At 27.2% G+C, this 19,374-nt stretch overlaps 1 protein-coding gene across 1 annotated transcript in view; it reads left to right on the top strand.

Annotated features, from left to right (window-relative positions):
- The window catches only part of LOC107438207 (voltage-dependent calcium channel type A subunit alpha-1), a 668,849-nt gene that overhangs the window by 594,080 nt on the left and 55,395 nt on the right, over positions 1–19,374 (top strand). The window contains exons 33-34 of the mRNA XM_087153325.1: positions 3,405–3,515; positions 12,905–12,988. Of these exons, the coding sequence (XP_087009451.1) occupies positions 3,405–3,515; positions 12,905–12,988 (195 nt within the window). The remainder of the gene's footprint in view (positions 1–3,404; positions 3,516–12,904; positions 12,989–19,374) is intronic.

Genomic DNA, 19,374 nt, shown 5'->3' with positions numbered 1-19,374 from the left:
AAATCTTAAATAAACCAAAAAGTATTGTTATTTTTAATTTTTCACTTACAAAAGAGTTTTTTTTTAAATCTATAATAGTATATTAACTCTCAAAGACAAGTGATAACGCACTTCTGAAGTGAAAGAGAAATTTCAACTAAATATTATATCTTATTTACTTTTGATTTTGTCCAATAAAGCATCGACTTTAACAGATACATTGTTCCAGTGAAAATGCAATTTTTACGTAGGGTTTGTAAATCAAAGTTGCAATTACTTGCATAATATTATAGTCAATTTTGTTGAGTTGCGAATTTAAAGTGAATTTGTAAAAATTATATTAATTTTGAAACTATATAGTTATAATTAAGTATTTTGTATGAAACTTAATTGGAATATTCTTACCTTATAAATTAAGCATAATTCATGTAGAATTTTCAAAGTAACTAAGTTTAGCAATGTAGAATGTATAAAAACATTCCTATGAAGGGTTTTCAACTCCACTATTCAATATATCATATTTTGCTTAGAAGGGTTTCAGTAATAAGCAGGAACTTGCATTTATGAACTTTCCCCTGTGACACAACAGTAATGGGTTTTTCAAAATTTCTATTTTCCATTGTCACAGTCGAACCTCCAATTAACTTTTATAGATAACATTTAATAGATTTGAAGAGTAAGCACTCTACAATTAAGTGTCTCTATTATATTTTAATTTACTCTTGTTCACTTCTTTTTTATTAAAGGTTATAAATTCTGCTATATATTGAGGAAGTAAATTTGTATAGATAATTCATTGAAATGCATTTCTGTTGATGATGAGCAATATCACTCATTAATATTTATCCTTTATTAGGTGTAATAGATTAATATTGTCAAGCATGTAAAACTGCATTATATCTAACATAAAAAATAAGTTTAAAAACAAGGGAAATTAAAGTTATAGCAGTTAAATCAAATTGTAATTTACTTTAGATGTTAAGAAAAAAAATTACTTTTGTCTTCTTTAACACTTAAAATCCTCTAAAAAAACATTCAAGCATTTTATTGAACTAAAATAAAACAAATAAAAAAAAATTTTCAGCTAATTTTATTATTGAAAAGATAAAATCATCGTCTAACTTGCAATCAAGCTTATTGCCACAGCAGGATTCTGCATACATTAGTTAATATAATGCTGCCATTTTTACTGCACTTTGAAAAAAAACTTATCACTTTTACAAATGCTCTAGCATCAGAGGTGAAACTTTTTCCTACTTCTGTTACACTTACGAGCTAAAGTATTAAAGTACTTATATGCATTTTATAAAATTATTTCTTTTAATAGTTTTATTGCATTTTGCATTATTTTATTAAAATGTTTTGGAAGCTTTTCATCATTCTATCTTACAACTTCAATTAGAAATTATATTTCTGACTTAATATCATAATGTATCTGTTAAAGTCTAAACTGTTTTTTTTTTTTTTTTTTTTTTTTTTTTTTTTTTTCTTGAGTTTATAAATGGGCATTTTTTTAAATTTCAAAATGGACATTTTTGAAACATTTGAACTTTTTATTATCAAATGAGACATTTTAATTTTTATTCCTTAGTAATCAATCTAAAAAATTAATGAAATAATTCGCATTGACTTTTAAATTATAATTTACAAATACATTTCCAAGATTCTTTGCTTAGTTTTATGTAGTTAAGATGATCTGATTTATTATATTGTTTACTTTTATTTTGATTCCAATATCGTTTATTAGCAATTTTCAGCTATGAGCTTTTATTTCAAAGGGATAAAGTAATAGTAGTTTTTAGATTTGTATATATTATGGTTCTTTTAAACTTGAGCGTTATATGTAATATTGGAGGTAGTTGTAGATAAAATATATGTTTTAATACTAAAGTTTGCAATTAAGTAATTGCATTCTTTATTTATTGAATCCCACCTGAACCTTTGATTAATTAAATTGCAATTTTGCTGCATGTGATAATGCATATTGGACATTGAATGATAAAATTATTCTACTATGCTGCTAGCATCTTGTTTAGCAGCATCATTAATGCATATAGAATTGTGTTATTCCTATTTATGCATCATTGTCAGCAGTGGTCGCTCAACTTCATGCTATGTACACTAGCTTGTAATGCACTATGGTTTAAAGTTTTGAATCCTTCTTAGCTTATACGCAATTGCTAATTCCATTTATGAAAAAAAAAATTGATTCATGGAATTTTCTATTTTTTTATTATTTTTATAATTTAAAGTACCTTATTATACATTGTTTCAAAATTGACTTTTTTGTTAAAGATTTTCTTCCAATGTTTTTCACTTAAGAAAATGAAAAAAGTCGCAGTTTGAATGCATTAAACTTAAAGCAAAGCATTATTTTAAATATGTATATATTTTCTGGATACAATTGTCAGAACTTTAAAAAGAACAAAAGGCATATATTTTTTAAAAAATAAAAATGGCAAGATTTTTCCAACTGAATAAAAACCATTAAAATCCATAAATAATTAATTTTTTGAATATTTTCATAAATCCAAACAATGCTGCAATTAAGTAACTGAACAAAATTAAATTCATCTACAGCTTTCATTTTAACTAAACTGTGGCTTTTTTTTATCTTGACATTTTGCACTATTTTCATAATTGTCATGTAGCCCACTGACTGGACATGAGCAACAGTCATGATTAACTGTTATAAAACTTATAACAGTTATAAAAAAAGCAACTTTTTTTTAGCTTTGAAGGATTAAAACTTTAGTTACAGTGTTTTAGTATATTTATTACTAAAATTTGCATAAATGATGTTGCTGTGTGAAATAATAGGTAAAATAATATGTTATACTAGCGTTAAGTCTTGCTTTCCTGCCTCTAGTAGTTTTTCGTTCGATCCTATGCCTGACTGCATGCTGTGCATCTCTGCCCACACTAAAGCCGAGCAAGCACTCGTAATTCCGGGCACTTTTCATTTCCACTTATCAAATAAAAAGTTTAGCATGAAATATATACATATAACATTAATTGTTCTTCTCATTTCTATGAGAATGAAATGCATGATTAATTTATTTATGATGAAATTGTTGCATTTGATAACTTTATTTTGTAGAAAAGTTAATTCAAATATTTTCTAATATGAAAAAGTGCATTTTAATGTACTTAATTTGTTACTTTTTTTATTTTATCCAACTGGTTTTTAATATAGAAATAAAACCTTCCTTTTTTTTTCATCCTGAAATTATTTTTAATGGTAATAATTTGTACTCCAGTTGGAGGTATGATTTGCTGAGTTCATATAGTTGCTTGGTTTTATGTGTTTGCAGTTTTAAAACCTTGCCCCCATCCTATGTGATATTTTGTCATAATTTTGTTACTCCTGCTGCCCTGTTTTATTATTATTTCTTTTTCTTCATACACCCTTCCTGCGCCTGTAGTACCACAACGCAAGCAATTTGTACCTAGACATTTTAAGCTACCTGAACGAAGTTTTCACGTCTATGTTCCTGCTAGAGTGTATACTGAAGCTTGTGGCTTTTGGATGCAAGGTTTGGATTTCCTGTAACTTATTTAGAATAATGACATTATTGAAATTATTGCTGGCAAAATGGAAGATGAAAGCAGAGTTTTGATTTAAAATGGAATAACCAAGCTTTAGTTTTTGCAACCTTAAATAAATATTATTTATCACATTATGTAATTTCTACATAAGGAATTATACTACTAATAGGACTACTCATTTTAAGCAGTTTAATCTTTAAAATTAAAATTCTGCGGCTAGCTGTTCTTGGGCAGGAGAACTATGGATTTTTCCATATCTTTTAAACTGATGACATGATGGTAGCAATGTAATCAGCTCACCGGAAGTAAAGGCCAGTACTTCCCGAACAATCTGGTACCCGTCAATCTTAAACTGGTGAAATCACTGGTTATGGAACCTAATAAATACAAAATGATAGCTTAGTGCCATAACCACTGTATTATTGCTGCCAATTTAAATTTTTGGTTCTAATTTATTTCATGCTCCCATATTTAAGTTGGTATTGAGACTCGAAACAAACATATCATTTATTGGTTTATTTCATTAACAGCAATTTTTTTAATCATTCAAAATTATGCATTTGTAGCTTTATTCATTTTTTAAAAAAATTTTACATTTTTTTAGTCAAAAATTAAATATAAAAACAAAATATTTTGTAACAAACATTTATGTTAATAGAACCAATAAACCAAGGCGATATAGATATTACTCGATTATAAAATATACAAATTTCCAATTTGTATATTTTTGAAGCAAAGGAAATTTTTAAACAAGTAAATCATTTAAGTTATTTACGCTGAAGATTTCTAAATTTGTTTTATTATAACTTAATTTATTAATGTACAGGGAATTCGCGATAACTCGAATCTGATGGGACTGACGAAAAACTTCGACATATCGGAAGTTCGACTTACCGTTAGTTTCGGTTTAGACTTTCAAAATATTATCGGATTATTTAATTAATGCTTATCAATTACAAATCTTCCAAATGCTTACAATATTTAAGATCATTTTTCTGACAGGACATTTACGATAAGACTGTTTAAGCACTTTATGATACCCTGGTCTATCGGCTGCAACTTTGCTGTTGTGTTTGGCGGGAGAAACTGCAAGTTTACTGCTTTCAAATTAGGTAGATCACTATGCGCTGTGCATTTATACATAAAGAGTATCACTTTTCTTTTTTTAGCGAAGAATTTCTAATCCAATTTTCTTACATAGTCTTCAAATAAAACTGATGTCATCCAAAACTTTTTGTTAGACTTGTAATCCAAAGGATACGTTTTGACATTCTTGAAACATCGGGGATTTCGGTATTTTCCGATAACAAGTAAGGGCAATTTCTCTGTCCGAGACGCATTTCCTACAACTAGGACAGTCAAATGTTTCCTGCTCATTTTACCCCCTGAGCAGTTTTTATCCTTAAACATCATAGTCTTATTTGAAAGACATTTAAAAAATAAACCCATTTCATTAATATTGAAAGCATCATTTTAACTGTATGCTTGAAGTTAATTTGGTAACGTTTCATTTAACCACTGTTCACATACTTCAAGAGGGACAGCTTTAGCTTCTCCATGAAGAGTGCGAAAGACATTGTGTGTGTTTGTTGCAAAGGAAGGGGCAAGATATCAGCTCCTAGGTTTTTTTTCTTGCTTTAAAAGATCTAAAAAAAATCGAGTTAAAGGGAGTAAAATTCGAGTAATCGAGAATAATTAACATGAAATTGAAGATAAAAGGGTCGGGAACTCATAAAAAAATCGAGTTATAGTAATATTCGAGTTATCGAACTTCGAGTTATAGCGAATTGACTGTATTTTGTTGCTGTGCATATTTTTTCAATTCCAACTCTTTGCTGGTGACAATTTTAAATTCATATCTACAGATATCAATAATTCAGTTTGACATCTTTGATACTTCCTTGATATAGAATGTTTACAAATTTGTTTCAGTGTGACTTAATTAAATAATGTATTTTATTACAGTGGATATTATTTATTTCCCTCTTTTTGCTGATACAAATTGATTGCCGAAAAATAACCCTAGGAGAACTCAAAAAATAAATTGAAATATTTCCACTTCAACACATTGTGAGCCAATGGAAATTAAGGCTCTATAATTTTGTGACCATCCGCATAATGGTTAGCATTGCGCCCAAGCTGCCTTTTACTAGAACCCATTGGCTGCCACTGAAGGTTAAACCTCAATTCTAAGAGAACCTCATAATTGAATGAAATTAAATATACATGTTTACTCTAGAGGCTTGTCATGCACTAATGGCATTAATTTGAGATCAGAACACCAAAAAATTTTGTTTAATCAGGAATTTTAATATGATTTTTTTTAAAGTGAATCACAAAAATTTATTTTATTTATTACACTCTATTAAATTAATTTATTCATAATTTTATTGAGGTTTTTGTGTGCATAAATCAAATTTAGTTAACTTTTCCTGAAATTTGGATAAAAGTACAAGAATCTGTACCCATAGTGGTAACTGATTCTTACTTACTTACTTATCCTCTATGTGCCTTGGGCACTTAAGGCCTCTAGCATATCCCTCCAACGCCTCCTGTCTTTAGCAATAGATCTTGCTTCTTCCCAGCCAGATATTCCACATTCTTTTAATTCGCCCAAAAACATGCTCTGGATGGTAAGTCTGGGTCTTCCTCTTGTTCTCTTACCATCAGGGGCCCATGTAAGCGCAACAGATGAAATTTTTTCTTTGGGCATTCTAAGGATATGTCCGAGCCAGCTCAATCTTCGTTTTTTAATTTCATCTTCGATAGTTTTTATTTTAGCTTTCTTTAATAGATTTTGATTTGATACTTTGTAAGGCCAGAAAATTTTAAAAATAAATCTTAAACATTTGTTTTGAAAGGTTTCTAATTTTTGTATTTCGATCTTAGTCTGTTTCCAGGTTTCTGCGCCATATAATAGTACTGCTCTAACAATAGCTTTGTAAACAACTATTTTTGTCTTTATTTCAATATTTGACTCTCACCAAAATTTATGTAATCCCTTAAAACATGTTCTTGCTTTGATTATTCTCTGTCTAATATCTTCACTACTTCCACTTTTTTTTATCTACAATAGAACCTAAATAGCTAAATGACTGGTAACTGATTCTACTTCTCAAATATGTACTATCTGACCATTCTATCTGGAATGATAAAAGAAACAGGGGTGGTAGTCTATTTCAAATAAAAATCAGCTCAGAAGGAAATTTAAGTAGAAAAAAAATTTTGGTATATTTAACTTTATATGTATGTATAAAATTTCAAAGTATCACTTTTAAAATTGTTGACTGATTTCTCTTAAGAAATATCTAATATAATGTAAGTATTCTTTCATGCTTTAATGAAGTAAAAATTTGTTGAGATATCAATATCTTTAATTAATGTTGAATACCATTTAATTTTACTAATGTCTTTTTTGTTGGTTTTTTCCCTATCTCTTTTGCTATGAAATTTAAAAGCATCTTTAACTACATTCTATGTTGGAAATTTTTCCTTGTAGTTAAATGGGGGGGGGGGGGAATATCTTCAAATCTTTAGGGGACTTTTTTTTTTTTTTTTTTGAAGAGAAAGTAGAAGATCAAATCCACTTTGATTGCAGACCATTTTATTAGTAAATAGTTTTTTAACATTCTTTATAATAAAATTTCTTATTTAATATAATTTTGTTGTTCTCATATTTATTACTGTTTTTCTACTATAGCCATGCTGAGTGGTAAGATTCACTTGTAAAATTTAGCTATCTGAACCTCCAATGTATTAAAAAAAATTTTTTTTTTTTTTTGCAATGATGGCATAAAAATTTATATTATACACTTCACTCAAAAATTGAACTAAAAATTACCCATTTTCTTGACATCCAATATAGTGGAAAGAAAAAAAAAATTATTGCTTTTTTTTGCCTGAAAATGCTAAGAAAGCAACTATTTTCAAGAAAAAGAGATTGTTGGGAGACTTGTCTCTACTGCTAGCTATGTTTTTTTTAGCATAAATTGAGTTGAAAACCTGCGCCTGCTCCGGAGCTTCTGAACACAGTGACTTTTTTTTTTAAATAAAAAATGTTTGAAATTTTGAATTGCAAATTTGCGTCATCACTTTTCAATTTACACAGATTCCATTGTAAGTTTATTTTGTTTCTCGGTCACCTTTTCAACGGTTATTGCTACTAAATTCAGTATGATTTTTTTTTAAAAAGAAACAATTTTTAATACGATATTACGATGCGTGAATTTTGAATTTGAGTAATCACTTTTCACAATATATATGTATATTTGTATATAAATAAATTTTCTAAATCAATTATTGATAAAATTGAAAATTTTTTAGAAAAAGTATGTATTTTTTCATAAAAGTATTTTTATGAATGAATTCTAGTAATTAAAACTATATTCATAATTTTCTGCAAATCTGAAAATTTAGTGCTAGAACACCAACGTTTATATAAAAATTATATTTGCCGCCAACTTGGCTAAAATGATCATGGTATATGATATTTAAGTCATTTAATCAAATTTTAGTCATATTATTGGAAAAATTTTGTACTTATTTAGGCAACTATTTTCATGCTTTAAGCTACTAAAAGCAAAACTATTTGTTCTATTTTTTCTGTGGCAACAATGGAAGTAATGCTACAACACACAGGTACAGCCAAATGAAAGGTTATAGAATTAAACTTTACTTCTAGAATTAACCCCAGGATGATTTGGAAATTAAATTGCCAGCTTATTAATTAATTTTATTTGCAAATTAATAGAATGCAACACCGATAAATTTATGAAAAAGGAAACTGAGTTTTTTAATTTTAAAAACCCCTTTCAGAAAAAATATTCTTGTTGAAGCTCTGCACATAAGACTCAATAAATTAAATTGAAGTACTATTACCATACAATTGTAAAATGCAAAAATTGTTTTTAACAATACTTTAAATTTAGCATTTTGTATTATTAACTCAGTGATGAACAAGGTTTATTTTTTTGGATGACTGTTTGATAGAGACAATACTTTAACCAAGATTTCCATTTTTACTTTTTCTTACCTCTGACATGTTTGCTATTGTGGAAAAATATATCTCAACTTAGTAATGAGCAAAGTTTCTTTTTTTGGATGACTGTTTAATAGAGACAAACCAAGTCTCTACTAAACAGTACCAAGATTTACTTTAACCAAGATTTCCATTTTTACTTGTTCTAACCTCTGACATTTTTGCCATTGTGGGAAAATATATCTCAACTCAGTAATGAGCAAGGTTTATTTTTTTGGATGACTGTTTAATAGAGACAATACTTTAACCAAGATTCTCGTTTTTACTTTTTCTAACCTCTGACATTTTTGCCATTGTGGAAAAATATATCTCAACTCAGTAATGAGCAAGGTTTATTTTTTTTGGATGACTATTTGATAGAGACAATACTTTAACCAAGATTTCCATTTTTACTTGTTCTAACCTCTGACATTTTTGCCATTGTGGAAAAATATATCTCAACTCAGTAATGACCAAGGTTTATTTTTTGGATGACTGTTTAATCGAGACAATACTTTAACCAAGATTCTCGTTTTTACTTTTTCTAACCTCTGACATTTTTCCCATAGCGGAAAAATATATCTCCCTCATAAACTGCCTTATGATCCAGTAATATAGGAAAACAGATTTTGCTAAGCAGGTGAAAATCTAACTTGTTATTATGTGTGTGAATATCAAAGAACTAACAATATTGAGAAACTTCATTAAGAAAAACTACACATTCCAAAGCATTCTTCCAGAATAATTAAGTTATATCTGAAAAAGAAAAATAATCGGAAATTTAAAATTATATTTTTGCGCCATTACAGTTACCATTTGATAGTTTCTTAAATTTATAATCTTAACATGAGCTGAGAATATCAAATGAAGTATACTCCTTTAGAACGATTCTAAAATTTATACAAATGATTCCATATCAGTGCTAGTTAGATATAAATAATAGAAATTTTAATATAGGTTTGAGTTTATTATTTGAAAATTAGAATATTTCTGAAAACACTTGATTTTCAATTTTGTTTCTGTTCAAAATTAATTTTAAAAAAAATTTAGGAATTATCTACTGCACATTAAAAGTTTTTTTTTTGTGGGCTTTATTTTTCAGCTTTTAAAAATAGGTAATAGTCTGGGTTGGTTAGACTTGGAGATTTTAATAATATATTTTAACCATGTCTATAGACACAACCATTGGCGTTATTAAAAAAAAACTGTTAAGTGTTTCTTTATAAACATTGTTTTTATTTAATTCTTATATTTACTTTTTCATACAGCTCTGCTTTCATCTTCTATACATATTGGGAAAAGTATGAAAGAACTTTCTAATGCTATTTGATGTTTAGTAATGTTGCTTTTATTACCTTTATTGCTATTGTAATCAAGTATTTAAAATTTTAAAAATTAGAAAATAATATTGAAGAATATTTTTCTTATTCTTATATTTTTCTTAATGACGAACGGTCATGTCTCTAAAAAAGAGGTGCCAATATTTGCCCCCTTTTTTTTTTTACTCTAACTAAATTTAAAAGACAAAAACCGATTTAATTTTCTCCAATATGCCAGCATTTGATTAATTAGTTCTAGCGATTAAGCTTTTAAGCTGAATACAGTGACAGACCCTCCTGTAAAATATATACTCTTAGTAATTTTTTGGCGCCAACAAGAATTACTTCCAAGATTTGTATGAATGAACTATGAGCAATATGTATGATTACTCCAATCGCTCTTGTGATGTGGAGAATGCATTCATATTGTCTCTACTGGCTTAACAACTAGCTCAGCTAAATCTGGTTCATCTACAAGTATTTTGCAGTTTTCTTTTATTGAACTAAATAATCACAGTAAAATCCTTTTTCAAATTTATAAAAAATAGTTATCAATACATAAAAAATAATTTCTTAACTCAAGTCTTTATATTTTTCTTGATTAAAGGGTTTTAGAATATAAGATTACAGTTTACACAGAGTTACATATACCTCCAGCAAGTTTCACAAATAAAATGTTAGTAAATGATGCAAGGCTTCTCTTTAGTAATATTCGCAAATAATGAACTTAATTTCTTCAATTAATTTGCTTAAAACTTCCAAATATACTTGATTTTTATAACATTTCAGCTGCAGATGAAAATTTTTTCTTTTAAAAATGGAGGCATATTGAACAAACGATGTCTTCAATGTCAGAATTTGAAATTTAATAAGTTAAAATAAGAAACATAATCACAAAAATTCTAATTGCAATTAAAACTATATTTATGATAGATGCTATAAATTTTTGTTTTAAAAAAATTAGAGAAACTTGATGTCTTGAGCGAGATGAATCAAGCTTATTACAATAAATAACACTGTTTAAGAAATACTAATTAAATATACAAAGTCATATTTTATCCTCATTCATTACAGTGTTCCATCTAATCCGAAAAAGAGTAAATATTTAGATATTTTGAACAACAATCATGCATTTTCTTGAATCTTTTTTAATATATATTATTTGTTTCTTTAAAAACATTATTGTTTTAAAAATTTCTATTTCCTGTCTCATAATATAAAGAAATAGTTTACGTTTTCAAATCAAAATTAAGGAAGACTGATTAGTTGGAACCAAAAAAAAATTTCATTAACTCAATTTTAAATTATAAAATAAATTATTTGACTGATCTCATTTAGGTTTACTCACTCACTGATCTACTGCGCCTATGCTATTTGGCATTTCTTAACTCTACTTCATGTTGGTACACGCATCTATTATCTATATGTTGTAAACTTTTATTTAAAAAATCCTGTTGCGATAGAATTAAGCTAGTTGTAGTATCCAGTATTTTCGGCTCAGTCTATTAGTTTTTAGATCTACTATAATAAACCCATTTACCGTTAGGCTCATTAACGAATATGTTATCCATCACTTAATTAGCCTGATCTATTGTGTTCACGATGAGCCCACAGTATTGAAAGTTCATTACAATGAGCTTAATAAAATAAAAGCTTATTAAAAAGGAACTCAAACAAAAGAAATGAACTAAAATTAAAACTGATTCTAGTTCTGTATTCAAAGTGCCTGCATAGAACAAGAATAATTATATTAAGCTTTTGTGAATTCAAATTGATTAATTTTTTATGCATTTTCTAATTGGTGTAAAGGCAGATTTTGCATCTAATTTACGACATATGTATGGGGGGGAAAAATTAGCTTAAAGGCGTATGTACTGATTGTGATAAAACTAAACTAAAAGATATATCAGGCTGAATTGGAAATACTGGAGATTTTTATAAGTAGCCTAAAGTATTGCAAAATTATGTCGTCATTTACGAAAAGCCAGATTTTCCATCTGATTTATGACATATGTATGGTAAAAAAGCTATAGAAATAACTTTCATTAGTTTTAATAGATTTAACATTTAAAAGTGTGTTAATTATAACATTTTATACTTTCCATTGCTTTAAATTACCTCTAAATTTAAATTGTTTATATGATATTATATGATATTATTATATGATATTATATGATATTATTGTTTATATGATATTAAGTTTTCTGCTGTCTTACTTATAGTTTAAGTTCAAATATCCTATGACATTGTGTTTAATAATCATCATTCATACTTTACATTGATTTCAGTATGGTGCTTTCTTAATATTTATCGTAATTAAAAAGAGAACTTGAATGCAATATCCATCGTGTTACATTTCAATAGATTTATATATTCTTTTAAAATTGAAAAAGGATTTTACTGTTTCATTTCGTTAAATTTTAACTAAAGGCCCTGATTTTGAATTTTTAAATGTATAGTTTGTAATATTTTAGCAGAAAAAAAAACTTAACACACATGCAGCAGAATGTGCAACTTAAAATGCTACGTTTTTGTAATTGTTTAATCCACTTTTTTCCTGCTTAAAATTTTGCGAATGCAAAAATGCAGTAATTATTAATCTATTATTCAAATGCAAATATTATTCATATTTGTCTCAACAAAATAATACTTCTTATTCCATCTATTCAAATATTAAAAAAATATGATGGTATTAGTGGATTAAGCGAATATAATACTTGTTTTTTTTTTTAAATTCAATAATTAATTTTTACCCTCTGGTGGTCCGACAAATGAAGTTCAGTCTCTTGAAATGTATCTAACCCCAATTTACCCCTTACTAGAGAAAGGGGTTATTTTTCCATGTTCTTATATGAATCAAAATTTGTGTAAAGAAATGAAACATTTCCAGAATTTCTCTATTCTTTGGAGCATCAGAGGGTTTTAAAAACTTCTTAATAATGTACTGAATGCTTTATTTGCATGAATGTCATTTGATTTACATGACTGTTGAATAATTCCTTGTAAAATTCCTAAAATAATATATCTTTTGTTTCTAAAGAATTTTTTTAGAGATCCATGGAATACGTTCGATTTTGTTACAGTTGTAGGAAGCGTTATTGATGTAATGGTTATGGAATTAGGGGTGAGTATTTTATTTTTCATTTAATAAAATAAAAATATTTGAGATTTTTTGCCATCAAAAAACTATGTTCTATTATAGTTCATTGAAATTTTTCAGCTTTCAACTCTTTTACAATCATAAATACGAAACATTTTAATGGAGCTGCTAAAATAATCAAACTAAAATTCTTTCTCATTTTTCTTTATAAATCGCACCTTTCTCACACAATCATAATTCTGATGAATTTCTTTGTCTCTCTTCTTATTGGCTTACTCTAAACAGCTTTGCAACTTCTTTTATCCAAAAGCAAACTGTTTCATATTCTGAAAGCACAAATTTTGCTTTACACAGCTTTGAAGCTTTAAAAAAAAGAGAAAAAAAACTTTTATTTTACATAAATATATTTTGTAATATATTTTCTAACATTCCTGTAGAAAAAAACAATTATAGCAAAATGTGCGACCAAAATTTATAGGACTGTTTCCATGGTCTCTAAAAGTCTCCCCTCAATATTTCTGACTTTCAGTGAAACTTTTCATCAATCATTATTGAATTCATTTCATTAAAGGTAAAAATAAAAAGTTAATCTTTTTACTAATGTTGAGAAGTTATAAGATTTTGTTGTTATGAGATGGAATTTAAAGAACTAGTGTGACTGTGTGTTTTAATTTTTCCCTTTTCAAGAATTTGACTCAAGCGATGCCCATGACTGTTCTGTATATTATTATCTCTTTAAATAGGAAAGGGATTAATCATTTGATGGTGTCATTAAGGATTTCTATTTATAATTACCAGGGTGCATAGCGTTTTTAAAAAGTGCTTAAAGGTGCTTATTTTCGATTTCCCTTTTTTAAAAGCCCTTAAAGGTGCTTTTTTCTTTTGGTGCTTTTAAAAAGTGCTTAATTTTTCCTTTTCTAAAATGATATTTTTCCTTTACCATGTTGATTTTTGCTACAAATTATGCAGAAAGACACTATTCACATTGTTCAATTCAACGTTTTCACAATTAATTAAACCTCAATCTATTTCGGCGCATTGTCAGTCCGTAGCATATGAAAACACCATTCGATTTACATGATAAAATGTTAACAATTGTCAAAAACAATGCCAAGAGGTTTTTTTTTTTTTTTTTACGTGACGATTAAAACAAGATAAAACCATCAATTGTCAAAAACATTCCGGCCCTGCTTAATTATAATATTTTTTTAAGTGCTTAAAAATATTTTTTGAGTGCTTAAAAGGTGCTTATTTTTTGTTGAATAATTTGACTACTCACCCTGATTACTTTTATGTGACGTATGTATGTTGTCTCCGAATCATCCTCAGGGATGTTTCCCAGACTGTCGGCACTGTGCAGTTCTGAATGAATGAAAGTATCGAAAATATCAAATATTTTTTTATTGTTGCAACCATTTATTAAAACTGGTTGCTAAATTAAATTTTATTGAGTATGTGGCAATCAAAGAAAGGAATTAATACTAATTTGAACTCAAATATTTTTATCAGCACCGTAAAATTTATTTATTTGAAAAGAAACAAGAAAGCATTATTCGTATGAAATTATTTATTATGTAATTTAGCAAAAATAAGTAATTGAGAAAGGTAAGAAACTGAAGCAAATTTAGTTCACTTGATAGTAAGTACATTAATAAAAAATGTATGATCCTTGTTTGATTTGATACATTTTCACAATGGTATTTGAAGAAAAAGAAAGAAAAACTTCTGAATTGTTAAGCTGTGTAAGTTTTTCAAACAACTTCATCATTCAAAGTTTTTGCATTTTAGAAATTGAAGAGCATTCATGTTTTTAAGTTTATTATTTAATTGCAGCTGTGATCCACATTCAAAATTGACTAAATCAAGAGCCTTTTGCCTCTTTTTTTTTTAGTTACTTTTGTTCAATTAAGCTTCATTGATTAATTTTTAATGCTTTTTCAGTATATGTTTAATTTTTTTGTCACTTTTATATTGTTCTTAAATACAAATTTAAATTTTGGAGAAAATGTAATTTTTATTAACTGAAACTGACAAACGTAAATTTGACAAATCTCGAATTAAATTTCGCAAAATAATTTGTATTCTAGATTCGATAAGACAGTATTATAATTTAAAAATGACCTTTCAAGTTATTGTCTATGAATAAAATGTATTTAATCAATTTTTATATTCACTGACTACGATAGTTTATATGATAGCTAAAATTATGTTTCTTAATTATAAGTTTAAAATAAATAAAAGCTTTTAATTGGATTGAGAATGTTCTTTAAAAAAGATTGCCCAAATCATCAAAATGGCAGCCTAAGTTGAAGGTAAGAACATGGCAGTTTTACATGCTCTAAAGTCACTTGCCTCTAGATATTTTGCTTCTTTCACGGCTATTTCAGCATAGACATGCATGATATATTAGTAACTTACTTAGATTGATAGGCATGATCATTTTAATACATTAATTAATTAATTTAAACTGCATAAATTTAACCATAAAATATTTTTTGATCTATAAAGATTTGTTAATTACAGACAAGTTTATTTAATATCTTTACTATAATTCTTTTTAAAATATTTCTTTACTATTGATCTATTTTCTAATTTATTATTAAAAAATTGGGTTCTTTTTCTGATCTCCAACTATGTTCTTATGACTAATGTTTTCTTTATTTATTTTTGCATTGTGTTTTTTATAATAAATTGTTTACAGCTAAAAGAAAAGATTTGTTGAATTTAGACTGCTAGTTTGCTCTTCTTTCATGTTATTTAGTTAGTCTGCTAGCTTAATTTTTGCAGTTATTAATATTTTTTCATCGGTAAATTGCATCTTCATAAATTTAATAACATTTTATGCTTAACCATGACTAGTTTCAATGCCTGCTTTGTTTCTATTACAGCATCTTGAATATAAAATATACTGCAGTAATTTTAAATAAATGTTTTCAGATTTTGGAAATTAACTTTGTTATGATTTTAAAACCGTGGTGTTTAGCTTGTTGCAAATTTTGTTACATATTTTATAGTTTGTTTTTTTTTATTTTTATTTTCCTCCATAATTTTAAATTGGTGTTGTTAAAAAATTACCCACTTCCTACGAGTGAAATATTTGCTAAGTGATTCATTTAGTTAACAAACCATTCATTCCTGAGTTGAAGAAATGGAGGTAGCTCCCAACAATTTAAATTCATTAAATCTAGTTACTTAAACAATTGAATTTGTCTAGTTCAGCCTTGGTTGAAAAACTGTTTTTAAACCTCCACTTAAAACTTGACCTAAACTAAAATTATTCTTGCAGCATTTTAAAATAAGTGGTTTTTTAAAAAGTTTCATAAGTTATCTGTGGTCCGACTCAGTAGTTGGAAAACGACATTATTTTTGTAGTTAACTTTTTTTTTTTAATGTAGTCACTATTTCACTAATTGTAGGAGACAAAAATTCCTGTAGAACTTAATTTAAACTCATGTTCAATATGATTTGAATAAAAAGCTGGCTTATTTAAACATGAGGAATTATTAGAAAATATTTATTCATTCAATCTAGAACAAATTCATAAAAAACGGTTAAGTCTAACAAAATGAGCCAGTTTGTTATTCTTAACCATTTTTTACAAGTTTGTTCTTCTAGCCTTCAATTTTTTATTGATGTCTCAACATCAAATATTTAATTTTAGAAATTTTAGGAAATTATCAAATGCCTGCAATTTTGTTATGTGTTTAATGCTTTTTTATTTTCTCTGAGAAACTATCAGAAATTGCAGAGAAAATATGTTCCATTTCATTGTAATAACATCAATGTTTCATTAAGAAAAGACTTGTGAATGTACATCTACCATATGTACATTCTCATTTAAAAGTGCAATCACTGTGATAAATCAACTAGGTAATCATAATGGCTAGTTTAAATATTAGTAATATGTTATTCTTACTAACACTCGGCCACACACATTCTTATTAATTCTCATTGCATCCATTGATGGACTTGCAGAGATTTGTACCAGTCGGGCTCAAAAAAAATTAGTTGTGTTTGAATCTTGTTTCTAAGCTAACTTTAAAAGTAGTTGGCAGGAAAAGCTACAAACTACTGTTTTTATGGATTGCACAACTCGCTACGCTACTTTTTTTTTTAAAAAAAACTACCACATCACACTACAAACTAAGAAAAAAAGTAACTGCTACATTAGTTTTGCTACTTCTGACCACTGGTCTTACTTATAAAAATGTTGCGCATTTGAAAATATCACTCTTTTATGCATAATAAAGCATGCTTTCCTGCTTATGAAAATACGAATGATATCCCTCAGAAATTTTCTATTCCTAAGAATTCCAGGAAATAGCATCATTTTTTCGACAATTTTTTCAGGAATTAATCGCTATTTAAAGTGGAAGAATTATTCTCATGCCATAACATCTGTAACTACACTGTTTTTTAAACCATGCACAGAAAAAAAAAATTATCTCACTGACTCCAACAGATTAGTTTTAAACCAATAAAAAAACACCTCATTTGAACATATAGCTTTTTAGATAAACTCGTCATAAACCTAAAAAACACCTCATTTGAACATATGGCTTTTTAGATAAACTCGTCATAAACCTAAAAAACACACCCCATTTGAACATATAGCTTTTTAGATAAACTCGTCATAAACCTACTGGGGGATGGGGGAACTTAATGTATGAAAATTTAGAAAATGAACAAGACACCTCTTTTCTCAGGTTATGAACTGGAAGAAAAAATAGCAAAACATTCAATCCTATTAGTGATTAAAAAAACCAAAAGAAAAGAAAAACACCAGAACAAATTTAAGCAATACAGCTTTATAATTCAATATCCTCATCTCCAATCCTATCGATCTCCTCATTAAATCACCTCATGGTTATGTGAGTGACTCTTTTTAGTCTCAGTGGTCACCTTCCTTTCTTCTTACACTAAACTATACTCAGAAATGGAGGCTAAAACTTCCCCATGTGACAAACGCACATGACAAATAATTTCTGCATGAAAAATAGTGCCTGTTCACGACCTTGAACAGGAATTAAGAATTACTTGTAATTCATTTTTCATTTGGTATAACTAAATTTTGATGTTCTTCTAAAGGTTTCAAATGAAGAAGATAAGCATAATAGTTTATCAATATTTTAATTAATGAGCTAGAACTAATATGCATATTAGTAAGTTATCATAGTTGTTAGTTTCATATTTGTTTGTTGATTAGTTGTCATATTTGTTAGTTAGTTTGTTTTATAAGCAAAAAGAAAAATAATAATTGAATGGAAATGGAAGGTATACTTTTTTGATCCTTTCAGATAACTTTCGATTGTAAACAAAATTTGAAAAACTGCAGCAACTAACACATAATTCAATAGCCAATGGTAGATGGTACCATTTTCGCACTGTCAGAAAATATAAGGATTTGTATCTGAAAAATAACTAAAATGTATTATTAGTTCTATTTGTTTCTTTAACATTTCTGAAAAAAGAAAAGATATTTTTCATCTAAAGTTTAGTATTTTTGTTCTATAAACTATTAAAATAGCTTTAATTGATCATAAATAGTTTATATTATTATTTTTTCTTATCTAATAGGATTAAAAATTTGCAGGAATTTACAAATTTTGTTTCTTTCAAAACTTTCTTAGATATTTCATATTATTTTTTTAATATTATCAAGGAATGCTAATGGGAAAAAATTTCGTAAATGAAAAAAAAAATTTTTTGAAACTGTTGCTAAATCCCGTTTAAATATTTGAAACAGCCTCAGAATCTGCTAGTATCGCAATTCTTATCCTGGCGATTCGATTTAAAAATCGTGCATCGCAATTCATATTCACGCTATTTAAAAATTTCATGTCGCAATTTGTTTTTACATGTTTTTAAAACTCAATATCGCAATTCGTATTCTTTTGAGTTTAAAATCCATTGTCACGATTCATATTCAGGCGGTTGTAATATCAAACATCGATTTTCGTATTTATACGCGATTTCAAAACAACGAATTGCAATTTAAAGTCACGCGATCTAAAAATATGCATCGTGATTCGCATTTACACGGTTTAAAAATTCAATATTGCAATTTGTATTTTCGCGTCTTCAAAATCCAAAATCGAGTTTCATATTCATGCGATTTTAAAATTCAATATTACGATTCTTCTAAGAAGTTAATTTTTTTCTTGAATTAGTTACTATAAGGCTATGATATTCTTTATTACCAGGTAATTTATTTCTGAATGTTAGTTCCAAAAAATATGTTAAATTTGAAACATATAAAATTTTCAGGAATTTTCTCTTTGTGCCGATCACAACTGAGTTAATTAATTATGACTATATATAAATAATTATAACAATAATACAATATACATATCTACTGATAATCAGTGTGATATTTATTTCCCTTTAGCTTTGTTTTTTCACAAACTTGA

Source organism: Parasteatoda tepidariorum, chromosome 10 (genome assembly GCF_982258835.1).
Source record: "Parasteatoda tepidariorum strain Cologne lab strain chromosome 10, Ptep-v5.0, whole genome shotgun sequence".
NCBI classification, from domain to species: Eukaryota; Metazoa; Arthropoda; class Arachnida; order Araneae; family Theridiidae; genus Parasteatoda; species Parasteatoda tepidariorum.
The sequence above is the reverse complement of the archived record's forward strand: the minus strand, read 5'-3'. Positions and strand labels throughout refer to the sequence as shown.